We start from the raw sequence: 18,168 nt of genomic DNA, 5'->3' as shown, positions 1-18,168 counted from the left end.
TAGAAAATAAATAATAATAAGCCATATTAATTGTACTTGTTCGGCACCTAATAATAAATACAATTTATTTTCCCACTCATATTAATATTTAAGTAATTTAACTTAAATCAAAATTCTGAACATTTTATAAATTTTCATTGCATAACAGTTTTTCCCTTAACATATATTCCAAGCAAAGTAAATTAAGTAAAAAAGAGGCACATTTCTGAAATCAGAAGACGGGAAATTGCTTCATGCAGTCATCCTTTAACAGTAAAAGCTTAACTAACCCACATATTCGGAAATTGTCGAATATTCCAGATAGTAACTGGAAAAAGAGGAGTGGGGGAGATAGTAGCCGTTCTTTAGATTTCTCGGCTAAATAATTGATTTTGACATTTCGATATGTGCATCATATAAAAATAGACCAACGGAACTGAGAAATATTCTGCTTAGAAAGCATAGTAAAACTCTTTTAAGTGTTCATAAACAAATCTCGGACTGAACATCAAAATTAATTATCTCTGAAAAATACCGCAAACTTTATTGCGCAATATGTGCGGCGTAATTCTTCCACATGTGATATTACGCAATCGGTATCAACAGCTGCCGGTATTCGGAGAATAAAGAACTGAATAAAGGAAAAGAAAGAGACTTACTAATCTGGGTGTTTCTGATTCTAATTCTCAACAGACTGCGTTAAATTTCCAGAATAGAATCAATATTTGCTTAGGCTGGGTAGACTGCAAAAACTTTTAGTCCTATTCAATTCAGATTGGGCAGTGACAAAAAAAAAAAAAAAAAAAAAAAAAAAAAGACCACTGTTTCAATATTAGAGATTTTGCGGAGAAAGGGGAGAAACTCCCAACCTCCGTACTGTATAATGTATTGGGGGAAAAAAATTATTTTGACTATTCGATTACTTTCCTTTTATTTAAGCCATTCCGAATATTATTCCTTAGAAAGCTAATCTGCATAAAAACACACTCATTTTTGGAAGTTTATCTATACTTCAGCAGTTACTGAAACTATATTATTATAAATATTCATTCATATGCTCATAATATAAGCATAATGATCATAATAAACACGAATATGAACTGACCACGTGGAGCACGCACCATAGGTTGTGTTAATGCAGAGAAAAGGGGGGAAAAGCACTAAAAATAAAAAAATAAGGGCTTTAAAGAAAAAGTAAGCACCTATAAGGACCTTTATATTTTATTTTCAAATATAAGGACTTATAAGCACTTGTAAGAACTGCTACGAACCCTGGGATTATAGGTCATCAGTTTAAATCTGGTAAAATGGCATGCATAAATTATAACATTAAAAATATGAAACCGTAATTTATGAAATAAAGAGCAATTATGATCTAAAGGTATCAAAATTAAAAAAAAAGCTTAATATTTAATTGTTTACTTTATTAAACATTTGTTTCGTGTGCATGCGTAAAGCGTACATTATGCATAGTCGAAATTAGAAAATTGCAACCAGAAAACTATTTGATTTGTATTAGTGATATTTATAATGACGAGGAATTTGATTTAAATCACATGAAAGACGGAGTACATCAAGATGAAATACTACATTTAGTACGGAATTATAAGCCGAATAAAATAAAAACATCTGCCCTGAAGATAAGGATAGTGCTGACAAATCAACTTCCAGTTCATTGCACGCCGCGATGTTCCCCTTTAATGAGAATTTGAAATTTATACCAATATATACGGTTTGAGAAATCTGAAGATGGCATGAATAATTATAAGCCGAATAATATAAAAACATCTGAAGATAAGGATAGCGCTGACAAATCAACTTTCAGTTCATTGCGCTCTGCGCCATGCGCATATGCACATGCGCAGAAAGTTTGTAGCTTTAAGGTCCGGATTATAGATAATTCCAGATTAACGACTTTTGACTGTATATTGGAACAGAACGTTTTTAATAACTTACATAATATACATGAGAAAATTATTAAAATTAAACAAACTTCTGAACTTTGGGATATTTCATTTCATCTAAGGAATTTGTTCCTTCAGTTTGGCTTTCTTTCAAATGTCTGGGCCACACCCAATCTACCCAATCAACTTGCCTGACCTAGAAGATAAATCTTTTTTCTACATAATCGAAATAAAATAATCAAGTTACATGAATATGCATTTAAATTCTAACCAATTAACAGCATAATTAAAAAATGGAACAGAAATGTTTTTGAAGAAAATTTTAATTTTCAGCAAAGAAATTATAAGAAGCATTTACAGAATTTGTAAATACTTTTTTATTTATTTAAAATTAATTTCAAAAACACACTGAAATTTTATTAAGTACAAAAATTTATTTAAAAAATTTATAAATTTCTATGGCTCGAAATATCTTGCACCAAAATCAAATAACCACAAATTATCTGGATGAAATGTTATGAAATTTTTCTTGTACATAAGTAATTTGAAAGTAATAAAATACGTAACTAAAAATGCATACAGAAATTACTCACTTTTCACAATTTTATAGTTCTGAGATCAAATATATTTTATCAAGAAGTTATATTAAAATATATTATTAATATATTATTTAACATTTTAAAAAGCACGACAGTTTTTAAATGAAATATTAATCTTTTAAAAGAAAATTGAAAAATTACTAACCACAGTTGGTGATTCAACATAGTTTTCTAATCGTGTATGACTGAACTCCAAACTAATCACATTTAGAAGCTGATCACGGTTAGGATTCTCAAAATATCTGCACCAATCCTTCATTGTCATTTCAATATCTTTCTGGGTTGTGACATCCATGACATCAAGAACTCTTCTACTACCTGTAATTACAAATACATACAAGACTAAAATCCTAAGACAAAATATTGTAAGCTACAGATTATTAGCTAAAATACTTACCCACACACTGGCGGACATCATTCACAGTAAAATTGGCACTTGGCATTCTATAATGAAAAATTCAGATATTTCAGAATTAATTTTTTTAATCAAAAAGGTCTTTATAAATTTTTAAAAAAGAAAGAAAACAGAAGTTTAAAATAGGCAGCTTTTAACTGTTCAATAAGTTAGGAAGTCTTAAGCAGTGTCAAGAAGCGTTAAAATGCAGTATCTACTACTTTTTATCACCATCTATTTTCAATTTTCAACATATGCACACTGCAGAAATAAAATCTGTCTATGCACTAACCTTTATATCTTTTTCAGCTATTGGGGATGGGGGGACTGTACAGTTCCCCCCAAGCAGAGGGCCCTACTTCAGGCACTCACAAAATCAATAGCATTACGTAACACTTACGGCAGTCTAAAGTGGAATATTTTATAGAGTCTAATTTTAAATTTTACATTAGCATGTATCTTCTATAAAATCTAAAAATTTACCTACAAGATTTTCACAGCAGCTTATTTTACACTTTAGTTTAAAATATTTAATTTTGATAAAACTGAAATAGTTATATATTATGATATGCCTGCTAATGCATTTTAATCAACTGCCATTAAAATTATTTATTAACACTAGCCTTTAATAAATTTGCAATGTACTTTTTTATTACTATTCCCAATAATGTGGTACTTGCAGAAGGATCATTTCCAGAATAACAAGCAATAAAAAATAATCTAAGGAGGTTTTAAGCCAAAGTAAAGAAGTCAATTTAAGCATATTATTCATAGAAAATGAATCTGCTAAATCTTTTTATGGTAAATAATTATAAATATATTGAGAAGGCTAAAAACAGAAAATGAAAATAAATGCAGCATGTAAATTTTATCTACAAAAGTAATCCCCCCTGATAAAATGATACTATGAAGATGATGCAGAAATGCATCTGTGAAAAAGAAAAAAATTAATTATGCCTTCAAAGTTATTATTGACATTCAAAATTAAAAGAATTTTGACATTTAATTGATTATCTATAGAACGAACATATAGATCTGAATGAAATTGGTGTGGATTTAAGTTGAGATAACAGAAAAAAATATGCCATAATAGCAATCACATAGAAAGATCTAAAACAGAGACTGGAAGAACAATCAGAAAAAGAGGCTAAAAGAGGACATGAATTTCTTGAAAAATAATACAGCCTCTCACATGACTTCATACTGGATATGAGGCAGTTTATGAACTCCTGTGATAATCAGTCTCACTCCTTTAGTTATTCTGTTTTCAGATCTTGGAGGGTTCCAGAAGGGAAAATGCAAATTTCATTTCTTTTTCCACAAACACCCTTAACATGTTTCATACAGATTAGGTATGGAGATCTGGATGGCCAATTCATCCATTTAATCCCTTGAGTGGCATGACTGCCTTCATTTTTTTTTACAGCCACCTTTTTAAACACCACCAGGAATAGTACTAACAGCAGTCCTAACAATGATCACTTAACTCGTTCACAAAAAGAGCTGTACTTTTTTTTAAATGAATGTTAACAATTTTTGATTTATCAATAATTGAGGAGGATGCTATGTTATTATTCCAAGAGAGAGGCATTTTGCCTCACATTTAAATATGAGAAAATGGGTATGGAATGAAACTAGAGCTGAAAAGTGAAAAGTTGCAAGCAGATAACATACGTCATTAAACAATAACACAAAACTGCGTCAGTGACTCCAGAATACAGTTAACATAGTCTGTAAGAGTTTAATTTGTACCAACAATACATAATGAAAAACTGTTTGAATACAGCTTGTCACAGCTTTGCAATTTATTTTATATCAGTATGAGAAACAACTCAAACCATGTGAAAATACAGCCAATGAACTTTTATGGGAGGGATGTATTCTCTACATTTAATTTGACAACCAAACAAGAGAGTGGATGGCCTAGAAAAATTGTGAGAATAGATAAAAGTCTGCTTTGGGGCTTTAAGTAGTAAAAAAAAATAAAAGTCTGTTTTTTTTGGGGGGGGGTTTGTCCCCCCCCCTAAAAGTGAGTTTCTCCACAACAATGAATATACAGCAGGTTACACTGAGAAATTGGCGAGTGCTTTCTACTTCCACGTCTGAATAGAAAAATGTACATCAGTGTAGAAAATGCAGATATGAGATGCAACTATAGTTGTTGCAAAAGTCATGAACAAGGCGTGCAAAAATTATGACTGTGTACAAGAAAGATCAACGATTTATTCAGACTGTTGATGAGCACACAAAAGAAGGACTAGCCAAAAACGGTAAGTTATTTCACTGAAATATCAGTTATTTTGCAGATCCAAATGCTGATACAAAATATGCTGAGAGACTGTGGAGCTCAATGAAATGGCAGAATAAAAAGTAATGAAGCATGGCTAGTCATCATCTTGAGTCCTATCTTGCATAACAGACATCCTTGAGATGAGAAAATGCTTCAGATGCTTAAATATATGGCAACCAGGAACCAGAAGTAAACATGAATTCTATGATAATCTTGCCACCATTATGGGGGACTGTAAAAATAAGATAGTAACCAAAAATAATTTCCTTTATTGATACATCCAGATCCTGTTAATTCCTATGTGTTTAACTTACTCATTGAAGAAGAAATAGCAGATTAACTTAATATCAGAAATGTGTTTAATTTACTCACAGACATAGAAATAACAGATTAACTTATATCAGAAGCAAATGGATAAGTAGAATAAAAATTATTTAAATCTATACTAATTACATCTTCCTAGATGCATAAGCAGACATCAATTAATGCAGAGGAAATAAGATTTTTAACATGCAAGCAGATCCTATACCTAATTACTCTTCAAAAAGCTTAATGTATAATATTTATTTGCAACTTTCCATCATGAGGAACAGATCCAGATTATTTATTAATAACTTTTAATTTTGCTGATAGCAGCGCTATTGCCAATAGCAATTCATTTTGAAATATATTTTTGCTTTTTAATAACTTCTGGAGGGGGACTATCAAGAAATATTCATACCTGAAGAAAATCCTTCATGATACATTAATTCTATGGTGTGGAACCCATATTTTTGAACAAGATATAGCAAAATTCACACTACTGCCTTTAAAAAAGTATGGGGAATGACCGATTTAAAATATGCACATGTACGATTCATACTCAGTTCTGTCTCATAATAATGCACCTTCTCGCACTGTTCTTAATGGTTTTGACTTAATGGTAATCTGTATGGTGGTTAATGATCCCGATTCCCATACTGTTGAACCCGGATTCAAATCCCACAGAAGACTTGGATGTTTGTAAGAGTACTTGTAAGAGACTTGTATCTTTGTGCCATAGAGCACTTAAAATACACAGTCAACTGTGTATCAGCCCCCTCTTGAAAGGTTTGGCAGCAGGAGAAAAAGGATAAAACTTTGGATCCCTTCTCTAAGGCATTCTCTTTTAAAACTGGAATGGAGCTCCACACAGTCATATTATCATCTACAAGGTACACACACAAGGCCCCTGCAAACGAGCCAACACAATCATGCACTCCTTGCATTGATAAAATTTGTACACTTGTTTTGATGCTCCTGTCAGACTAATGAGATAAATTACAACAAAGATTGCTACACAAACTCCATATTCATCAACTACTGCACCAATTAAGACTTTTTCACCTACCCAATTAAAATGAAACCTTTTCTCACTTTCACAGTCTAAACTGCCATTTTGTATCACCATTTTGAATGCATTAATGAAATAAAAAAATAAATAAATAAATAAATAAAAAGATGACCTAAATGGGTTCCTCTAAAGTCGCTTTTAACCCTCTCACTGCATACTTTTTTTTATCAAAATAGATTCAAAAATCATGTATTTTTTATTACATATTTCAAATCTACATATAAGATATACAAATATTCTTTTGTAAAAAAGTTCCCCCCCCCCCCAATGTAGGATTAGATCATAGAAAAAGGTTGTCAGAATACTGAAATTGAAGAATAATGATATAAAAAGAAAATTTTGAAAATTAATACAGTCAAAAAAAGTTTTTAATCCGGACTCGTCGGGACTTTGGCGGTTCCGGATTATCATTTTTTCCAGATTAGAGATCATCAGTTTAAATCTGGTAAGATGGCATGCAGAAATTATAAAATTAAAAATATGAAACCGTAATTTATGAAATAAAGAGCAATTATGATCTAAAGGTATCAAAAATTTTTTTTAAAAAAAAAAAAAGCTTAATATTTGATTACTTTATTAAACATTTCTTTCAATGTGTGCATGCATAAAGCATACATTATGCATAGTCGAAATTAGAAAATTGCAACCAGAAAACCAACCCTATTTGATATGTATTCGTGATATTTATAATGTCGAGGAATTTGATTTAAACCATATCAAAGACAGAGTACATCGAGATGAAATATTACATTTAGTACGGAATTATAAGCCGAATAAAATAAAAACATCTGCCCTGAAGATAAGGATAGTGCTGACAAATCAACTTCCAGTTCATTGCACGCCGCGATGTTCCCCTTTAATGAGAATTTGAAATTTATACCAATATATACGGTTTGAGAAATCTGAAGATGGCATGAACAATGCTGAGTACTTTTATTGCTGTATACAGTTATGATATTTCTAAGCAAAAACTCATCTCTGTGTGGTTCTGATGCCATATTGAAACGGGTAAGAAAGAAGGATTTCTAATTATGAGACGTGATAAGAACTCTGTCGGCTATTGGCTGTTCGTTCACGTTACAGACGTAAAAGCTGAACAGGAGCGAACTCAGTTTGACGTCTTCTGTGTCACGCAAATTTATGCCGGCGTCAAAAAAGTTGCATCAACTACGTCGCGAGCGTACTCGTGTGGACGGGCCTTTATGCGTTTACGCATGCGCAGAAAGTTTGTAGCTTTGAGGTCCGGATTATAGATAATTCCAGATTAAAGACTTTTGACTGCATTGGTTAAATTATGATTTATTTTATAAAATACAAAAGTAAAACATATATACTAATGAAAATATTTGCATAACTTAATATTTTGCATATCAATTTTGCACCACTTGTTGAACTGAATAGAAAATTTTCAATAGAAACTGAATTTTCAGATTCATCACTATCTGCAGAGGAATCCGAGAAATTCTCATCAGTTTTACTATAACTATCTTCAATATACTTGAAATCAGAGTCAGAACTACTATCAGTGTCGGAAATATCGTCAGGCATATAGGTTATACCACTCGCGAAACGCTTCCTGCCAGATATCTTTGAACTCTGAAAAGCGCACACAAAATGCTCCATTATGTATTCTTGTATATTTGGCAGAAATGTGAACAATTAGCACCATCTGTTATCCCACATCTAAATAAGCAATTAAACATCACAGAAAAGCCAAAAGGAAACCTTGAACAGGGAAAGAGCGGGTTACACTGTTAAATAGACGGCAAGAATTCATCCCCGCAGAAATCACGGGTTGCGCAAATTTTGCTACTTCTACATTGCCCATGAAAATTGCGGGATGCGCGTAGTGAGAGGGTTAAACGTGCTTTAAGGACTGAAAAAAATTGCTGCCTTAAGTGCATTACGATCAGACAGGATTATGTTGAACAGGATATGATAAACTGCAATCTTATGTTTCATGGTATTGTTACTTACAGTTATAATCACTAAACCAAAATATGGTGTAAAATGATTCAAGAATGTCCAACTATAGGATACACAAGGTTGGTGATATTCTAAAAACAGAGATAGAATTAGCAAAAGAGGATAAGCACACAATGCACTGCAGATCTGAACATGAACTTTTCAAGCATAGACAAGTGTTTGAAAGCTGATAACTTTCATAGAAGCAATACATTATCTGTATTCATAAAATGAAAACTATACTTCTTTAATTAAAAAAAATTTGATGTGTACACCACACGACTTCCTTGTAGGGAATATTAAATTATATGCATTTTTTCTTGCATTCATTTAAACTTATTGGGATTGAATTAAATCTACTTCGTCAATAGCGCATAAACCACAAAAGAATAAATGCACTCTTTAAAATTCACTATATTTGTTTACCATAGTGACACTCTGGCACTGGGTTCATTTAACAGCATTACATTCCGTTCATATTATAACTCAGAATGCATATAAATTCATATCATTTGAAGAATTATCTAATCATTGCCACCTGTACTATTCAAATACTATAATAAATCTATAACGATATATAAAAGAAATTAAGCAAACAAAAAAAAGTTTTTCACACACGATTTAGTATTTCTCATTCAATTAATTCAGTTCTCCCTTCCTGACAAGGCAAAAATACATAAAAACTCAAAATATCTATATTAAAAATTACAAAGTAAATCTTAAATACTTATTTCCTCGAATAAATTCCAGAATGGATTAAACATGATTTAATTTGCAATAATAAACGAAGGCGTTATCTTTGTTGTTGCGAGGCTTAGTTTCTCTAGATTGGCAACAAATCTGCTATTTTGCCAAAGTTTAAAATGTAAACAAACATATCCGCCATCGCACAAATAATTTGGTTTAGCCGCACTTAAACAACTTTTAAATTGTTGATAACTCTACAAATATTGTATGCAGATTTACTAAAGTCATAAAAACCTTAACAGGAAGACAAGAACAACATAATTCAATCATTTTAAAGCAAAAAATGCACAATTTACAAACATAATAGTAAGTAAAGTAACCAAGTAACCATAGTAGTAATTAAAGTAATTAAGTAACCATAGTAGTAAGTAAAGTAACTAAGAGTAAAGAAATTGAGATCACTGAGCCGGGTAACAGAGTTGCTATATATATATATGTTTGCTGCGGCCAATTGTAACCAAAATACGAGGTGCACATTTACATGTTATAGCAGTCCTACATACAAAATTTCAACGTTCTGAGGTTACTCTTTTTTGAATTATGCGAGATACATACATACAGATGCCACGAAAAATTCTTAGAATTCATTTTAAATCAGTTTTATAATTTTTTTGGGGGAAAAGAGTTTTTTATTCTGTTGTTATTATTATTTATTTTATTTATTACAGATGTCACACAAAAACATTGTTAAATTGCATTCGATAGCAATCAAAATGGATATTTTCGTTGAAATATGATGGCTGAAACATTTAACGATTACAATACTTCCTGTTTACTTCGTACACAGAATTTAAAAAAACTTAATATTTCAACTATGGTAATCTGTCACAGTTTTTTATGTGTTTGTTATAGCAGTATGATTTTTTTAAATCAAGGATTATTTTACTGTGTAGTCATTAACACATCTAAATATACACTCAGTATTACATCATATATAAATATATACACGGAATACTGTTTCTAAACAAATTAATTTAAATTTACAAGTGCTTTTTATACATACCTCATGCCTAAACCAGCCTTGTCTTTAAACAGGACAGGCTTAACAAAACCATGTTCCTGTAAATATTTCAAGTTGAAATCTAAAGAAAAGATAACTTGATTAGAGAAATACAATTAAATACAAATAATTCACAGCAGTTCTTATTTTTTGTTATTAAAAAAGTTTTTAAAAAAAATTCTGCTACAAAACAAATAAATAACAAGTCAATTACTCATTACGATGCATACAGTTTAATTGACTCATAACTAAGAAGGTTACTTATTAAGTTCCTAATCTTGGAATTGAAAATTCTATTTTTCATATTAACTGATACAAATATTACTGTGCCTAGTAATGAGTAACTTTACTCACTGATGAGCCCAAGTTCAAATACTAGGATGCATGAATATTTGTACGTCTTTGTCTAATGAGTGCATTTAAAATTTGTTAATTTAAGTACTCTCTAAAAACTTGTGGTAAGAGCATAAGACTATCTCATTCCACCTCTTGAAATGCAATTGACCAAAGCTGAGGAGTTTAGGGACATAACCATTATGTGCTTTTTCTAAATTTTAGTAATCCAAGTCAAATAAATATTAATATAATTTCACTTGCAACTTTGATATACTTTATATTAAATTTTGAATGAATTAATCTGCAAGAGGTCTGGAAATATCTTTTATGATATATCTTAGATTAAATTTTGAACGAATTAATGTTAATTTGCAAGAAGTCTGGAAACATCTTTTATGTTACATGTAAAAAAATATCCACACATTATATATATATATATATAAACCTCATGGCAGACTAGTTCTCCCCCCCCCTCTACTTAATATTTATCTTCAATTATTTCAAACCAATGTGAAACTGTTCTCAACAGCAAATACATTTATTTGAATATCCCTCAAAAATAAGATTTGATATCCAAGGAATCTGGTGATAAAAAAGATCTGCTGCTATCAGGAAAATATATGCCCCCTTTTTAACTATGCAAAGGCAATTAAATTTTGTATATTACATAATAATAATGAAAAACTGTATAAAAATAAATAAATAAATAAATGTGTAAAGGATTTAGAACTCCAATATTATCATCAATTTCAGTAAATTTAATGATTTTCATAGAAATAGTAGACTAAAGTGTTCTTTTGAGAATTAAAACTGCAAATAAAAATTAAAAGTATAAATGAAAAACCTTGACTATTTATAACTTTGATACAACAGGATTTAAAGAAGTAATTCAAGTTCATCTATTTATACAATGCATTTTAAATACTGAAATTTCAAGTTCCTATAAATACATGACAAGTCTCTTTCAATTAAATTTTATTAATATTTTAGCAGTACTGTGAATAATTCAGCAATATATGGTTAACATTAACTCAGGGTTCGTACACATTTCTGCACATGGAAATTAAGTACTTTTAAGAACTTTTAAGGACCAATCATGGAAAAATTAAGGACCTATCAGAAAATGGGAGCTCAATAAATTAAATTGAAATTCAATCAACTTATGTCTGAACTCCATTTTTGTAATAACTCTCTAAAAATAAAACAGATCCATAAGTAGGGTGCATTCTTATTAAACATAATTTAATAAACATAACTATAAAACAAATTTGAAAATAAAATCCATCTTAAAAAGTTTATCAGGTAGCATTAAATATTTTACAGGTATAATAGTTGGACATAGTTTGAAATCAGTAATAGTTTGAAAGAAGATTAGGGCATTTTATTTAAATTTTACTAACAGTTAGCTTTATATATATATATATATAGCAAAGGAACAGAGCAGTGAAGCTCCTAAAAAGGATTCATTCCAAAAAAGATATATTCGGGAATACTAATGTTCTTTTATAAAAAAAATTTTCGCATTAAACAAGAGCTTCAATGGTCTGTTTCGGCAAAACGCATAATGGTATTTAACCTAGTTCGACAATCAGTTTTTTTTCCCTTGAAAAGGCAATTGAGAGTACGAGTGGGTTAATTTACCATTTCCTGCTATTTAATTATAGTATATTGTATTGTTGCATTATGTGTCTTCATGTTAATTTTTAAATTTTTGTTTTTTATAGATAGGCATATTTTAATCTTTTTTTTTTTTTTTTTTTACTTTCCTTATAAATTTTTTTCCGTCGATCTATTTTTCATGCGAGTTAACTTTTCACATATCACAACGGTCAGATTAATTTTTTCGTGCATTAGCAAGTCTTCCAGCATTAATTTTGGCTGTTTTTTCACGTGTTTACAGTTTTTTTTCCAGTTTTTCCAGATAAATTTCTTTTTATTTATGTAATATGTGTTAAAATATTTCGTGGAGCTACAGCTCCTGGTAACTTTTTAGCAAGATAGCTGTAATGTATCTACCTACTACTATTATTTCATATCTTTTTGCAGCATTATGCACAAAAGTTTTTGAGACTAAATAGGTCTTACGTCTAATTACCAGTTAGCTTTACATTTTCTTTTTCAATTATATATATTTTATTTATTTATTTTTTTTTTTTTTAAAGTCTCATTTTGACACGTACTTAGTCTAAAGGTTTAGTAAATAGCAGGTAAATTTTATGTCAAAATACAAAAGATAAAATGAGATGTAAAATCACATTCAGCATGATTCAAAACAAAAGACTGGAGGTTGTCACTGCTCCTGCTTGCCTACAGAGAGACCTGCTGATCAGAACAAACCTGAAAGGCCTGATATAAGCACGGTTGGCAAGTTTTGAAAGTTAGCTGGGCTCTGTCTGACCAGCTAGTGTCGTAGCTTCGTGTAGAGTTCTAGGGGTTGTGACTCAGTTAATATACTTTAAAGTTCTAAAAATCCACTAAAGCACCAGAGGGGATAAGTTGTTTTGCATTATTTTAAGTCTCACTAGATGCAAAGAATAAGTTACATGAATTTTTACATTTTTGTGTTTTAGCTTGTGACCACAGTAAGAGTTAAATGAAAGGCAATAATAACTCGCTTTAATATGCAGAGATAATTTTTAAGGATAAGCAATTAGTTATAAGTAATTAAATTATGTATTAGATAACCTTAGTCATTATGGATTTATATGGTCACTATTAAATCTCACTTAGAATCACAATCTAATGAAATTTCATAGTTTAAAATACATGCAATTTATGACATTGATTCTTAAACGGTATTAGATAATTACACATTAAAAGATACAAACCACTTATGTTCCGAAACAACAACACTCAATAAAATATTTATGCATCTTTTTAATTTGAAGCCTTCCCAGACATTTTGGCTATGTAGATTTCCTTCTCTTTAAGCATTTTTTCTAACAATTAGAAATTTGTCTCAGTATGCAAAACAATTTTCTCACTAGTTTCTGCATGTTTTATCTCCTAACCTGTCAACTTCTCCACAATGTACCTATGAGGGTTTTACTTTAGCTGGTAAAAGTTAAATAGTCCAACCCCCCCCCCAACAGATGTAAAGCAAATTATCGCTATGTCTGAAAGTAACTACAAAGTCAGACAGGCTTAAATAAGCTTCTTATTTAAAGAGAAGTTAGAACATAAAGGCATGTTCTTATGCTAACAAAGGCAATTACATCTCGTAGTGATGTAATTAAATAAGAAGAATCAAATTCAAGCTAAAAATATGAACTAGTGGTTAAAGACTATACAATTTAATTTCATCTTAAGGTGGCTCAGTAACTCTATCATCATAATAAATTATAATGTCTGCAGCGGTTATGCAAAGACGAATAATTCCAAATTATAAGAGCTGGCAGGAACTAATGCAAGGTACAAGTGGAAATCAGAAACACACTTTTGCCTTGCACTCCAAAAACCTCAGTTTAAAAACTGTCTAAGTGATTTCTATTCTGATGAGAAAACAGAAATTGGAAATTATAATAAAGACTGAAATTGTAAACAACTGGGTAATTTACATAATAATAACTACATATCTTTGAAGATTAATTTTCTTTCTCTTTATGTATTCGGTTTCTTTCTTCCACATCCAAAAACCTCAGTTTAAAAACTGTCTAAGTGATTTCTATTCTGATGAGAAAACAGAAATTGGAAATTATAATAAAGACTGAAATTGTAAACAACTGGGTAATTTACATAATAATAACTACATATCTTTGAAGATTAATTTTCTTTCTCTTTATGTATTCGGTTTCTTTCTTCCACATTCCCTTTTCATTTTAGAATTTTTGGATTTAATTAAAGATTTGTGTTGTTCTAATAAAACTATATGCATTTAGAATGTATAGAAAAAGCTGCTAATTTTATTTCTCTAGTAATATGAAAATTCAAAAGAAACATGAAATATATATGGTAAGGTCCAGTTACAGAGCTCGTGTGGCAAATTTTTAGAATTTAGAACAGGCATTGGCGGCAGAATTTAGAAAGGCACCAAGTAGCAGAATTTAGGATCCACAGAGATTGCATCAGGTGGGAAAATGGCTAGTGCCAGCTATGTGTATGATGCATTAAGACATATTAGATGAATCTTTTAAATTGTCAGTTTTCAATTTCCTTATTAATTAAAAACTTCTTTTCTATAATGCCTGTCCATAGGATAAGATTAGAAGCATTTTTTATATTTTCCATGCACGTGTCTAGTGGAAAGTAAAGAAAATAAAGGGATGATAAAAATGTTAAGAACAAAATTCTAGTATCACAAGTAAAACATTCAACTATTATGTTTTCATTGTTCTTCCAGACATTCTCCAAAAAGTAAAAAATTACATGTTAATACCATGGAGACATTTTCCATTTTGTCACATTTTTCTGGAATCTTCTAGAATCGTAGGTCTATAAATCATGCCTTCAAATCTTTCTAAACTTTCCAAGCTGCAATATCTAAAATCCTAAAGAAAAATTACCTCTACCAATTCTGTAACAGCAAAACGCCAGAAATAATTTGGAAAAAAAAAAGGGGGAGGAAATTGTAAAATTAATTTTACAGAGAAAACTGATGCATATTCTGAGAGAATTACATGGGAAAACTCTTACCATGAAAAAATTAAATTTTTTTTAATTAATTACATAGCTATTTTGCTATTACTAAGAACTGTTTTGTAAATTGCACTGCTATAGCATTATTCCTTGCTTATTTTTCAGATTCCAAATATTCAATAAGTGGGCAAAATGGAACTTATAATGAGACAGCGGAAAATAAAAATGCTTTACTTTGATGTTATTTCTTAAACATATATTTCAATACATTACCATTATTTTAATGAATAATAATAATTTTAATAATTTTAAAATGTTCCAAAAAGTTATCAAAAAATTCCCAGATCTTGGTATTAAAAAATTTCTATAGAAACGGATCTTAAAATCGTCAAAATGTTGATAAGACGCCAAATTTAGAATCGTTTAATAAAAGAAAATAAAAGAATTTACATTACCAAATGCGAAAAGTTGTTTAAGAGCTCTTCATTAGAAAAAATTAAATATAATTTCGAAATGCTTATGTCTCACTTCTTGCTCAGAAACTCTATTCCACATTTATATTAGGAATAGGAACAAATTATAACCCATTAACACATTTACCCATTCAAAAGATAACCATATTTGTCAGCGAATCACCAAAAATATTCTCCAAAATGGTAATTCACACTCAATATGACAGTCATAAAAACAAACAGAAATTTCAGGTGATTAAAATTAAGGACCTTCTGCATATTTTGGCCATAAGGACTTTTATAGACCAAAAATCGATTTAAAAAACTTAAGGACTTTTAAGGACTCTTAAGGAGCATACGAACCCTGTAACTGACATCACAAATTTACTGTTATATATATTTTCAATTCAGAAAACTTGTACTTTTTCACTTCTGGGAATAATAGTATTTAAAATTTAACGAAAGAAAAGTTTTTATTTAAAACACCATAATAAGTATTCGCTTAAAATAATTTTTGAAGTATTTTAATATTGAAAATTCACATACTACACATCTAATGATTTTTTTTTTTTTTTTTTTTTTTCCCCATTAGATATAAACTAATACATACCTTCTCCTTTCATTTCATCTACAAAACAACTTTCAAAGCCATCACATGTTAGTTTTTCTTCAACAGAAAACATTCGACGACCTTCGATCTCTTCATCCTGCAGACAATCTTCAGTGTAGTGCTTACGCTCCTTTACTCTCTGGGGGGGGGGATGCATTTAAAAAACATCAATGTTCAGAATATTGCTTATTTTATATATTTAATGCAGTATTTCACAACTCATCCACAAAGCAATCAACAATTGCAATCAGTTGTTCAAAATACACAATTTGCACATTTATTAAAAGCTTCAAATATATATCAGATAGAATGATAATTGTCGGCCTATTTAAATTTTACTTTGTTAGCATTCAAATTTTAAGACTAAAATTCTCTACTTTTTTACACATACAAATTTGGAACAAAGAAGAAATAGAAGTGAAAAGAGACAAATACCAACAACACTTACCAATTTATATCTAAATGTTAGAGCTCATGTTAATAAATCAATCCACACCCCACTTATAAAAATCACATACCCAACAAAAATTAGTTAAATTAATTAAATATCTAATACTTTTTTAATAAGGAAAATTAATAAATACAAAATTCCTTGTGTTCCACGAAGTATTGCACAAGGCTTACAGATGTAAGTAAATAACTCATAATACATGGAAAAACAATTCAACAATAAAAACATAATATCTAGGTCTGGAGAGAGCAAAGAAAAAAAAAATAAAAATAAAAATACTATTATAACAAAAATACTAAAATACACCATGAGTAATTAAACTATGCTAATACTCCTATAAAAGAAAATAAACCAATTTAATAATAATAGAAATGAAACATTCTCTACTTTTTTACACATACAAATTTGGAACAAAGAAGAAATAGAAGTGAAAAGAGACAAATACCAACAACACTTACCAATTTATATCTAAATGTTAGAGCTCATGTTAATAAATCAATCCACACCCCACTTATAAAAATCACATACCCAACAAAAATTAGTTCATATATTTATATAAATATATAAAATAATCATATATATTGCATAAATAATAGTTATATAACCTTATACAAACATACAAAATAATCTTATCAAATTATTTTTCATTTAAAAATTAATCCATGTTAAGAGTCTTGCATAACACTAGCAATGCAGGTACTCGTACGGAATTTCAACAGATAATAATTTCAAATTTGGGAACCTAAACTTGAAATTAACCAATGGGAACACATATGAACTAAAAACTAAATCATTCTGAACTGAGCTTTCCTCTTGAACACATAGCATTTGCTTTCTGCTTCTCTGTCATAAACTGCTATGGCTAGTCTTCTTACAGGCACTATTTAAAAATATGAATTTGTTAAGGAACTGTATGTGCCAAGATTGCACCATCTGCATTCAAAATGAATTCAAGAACTGTTTGCATTACGGTCTTAATGAATCAATTCTCGTTATTAGCAACTATGTCAGCATCTAAATTATTTCATACATGTATATTTAGTTATATAGTACTGCTTTTTTAATTTTTCAAATTAATTAAATATCTAATACTTTTTTAATAAGGAAAATTAATAAATACAAAATTCCTTGTGTTCCACGAAGTATTGCACAAGGCTTACAGATGTAAGTAAATAACTCATAATACATGGAAATGCAATTCAACAATAAAAACATAATATCTAGGTCTGGAGAGAGCAAAGAAAAAAAAATAAAAATACTATTATAACAAAAATACTAAAATACACCATGAGTAATTAAACTATGCTAATACTCCTATAAAAGAAAATAAACCAATTTAATAATAATAGAAATGAAACAATACTTGAAAATAATACTGATACAAAGGGAAAATGAAACACCAATAATACAATACATCAAGACATAATGTTATCATGCATAGGCAATATGCAAAATAATACCACACAAAAAGATAAAAATCCAATCATATAAATA

At 29.7% G+C, this 18,168-nt stretch overlaps 1 protein-coding gene across 3 annotated transcripts in view; it reads right to left on the bottom strand.

The window, feature by feature from the left end:
* Kdm2 (Lysine demethylase 2) overlaps nucleotides 1-18,168 on the bottom strand; it is a 174,673-nt gene that overhangs the window by 70,201 nt on the left and 86,304 nt on the right. For all 3 annotated transcript variants that reach the window (XM_085820405.1, XM_035369126.2, XM_035369127.2), the window contains exons 2-6: nucleotides 16,224-16,362; nucleotides 10,254-10,332; nucleotides 2,880-2,926; nucleotides 2,628-2,800; nucleotides 1,973-2,079 (exon numbers count right to left, since the gene is read on the bottom strand). In XM_085820405.1, the coding sequence (XP_085676531.1) occupies nucleotides 1,973-2,079; nucleotides 2,628-2,800; nucleotides 2,880-2,926; nucleotides 10,254-10,332; nucleotides 16,224-16,362 (545 nt within the window). The remainder of the gene's footprint in view (nucleotides 1-1,972; nucleotides 2,080-2,627; nucleotides 2,801-2,879; nucleotides 2,927-10,253; nucleotides 10,333-16,223; nucleotides 16,363-18,168) is intronic.

The sequence above is a fragment of the Stegodyphus dumicola genome, chromosome 7 (assembly GCF_044657685.1).
Source record: "Stegodyphus dumicola isolate Sdum_Otavi_A_Nest chromosome 7, ASM4465768v1".
Lineage (NCBI taxonomy): Eukaryota > Metazoa > Arthropoda > Arachnida > Araneae > Eresidae > Stegodyphus > Stegodyphus dumicola.
This window is presented reverse-complemented; position numbering and strand designations above follow the sequence as displayed.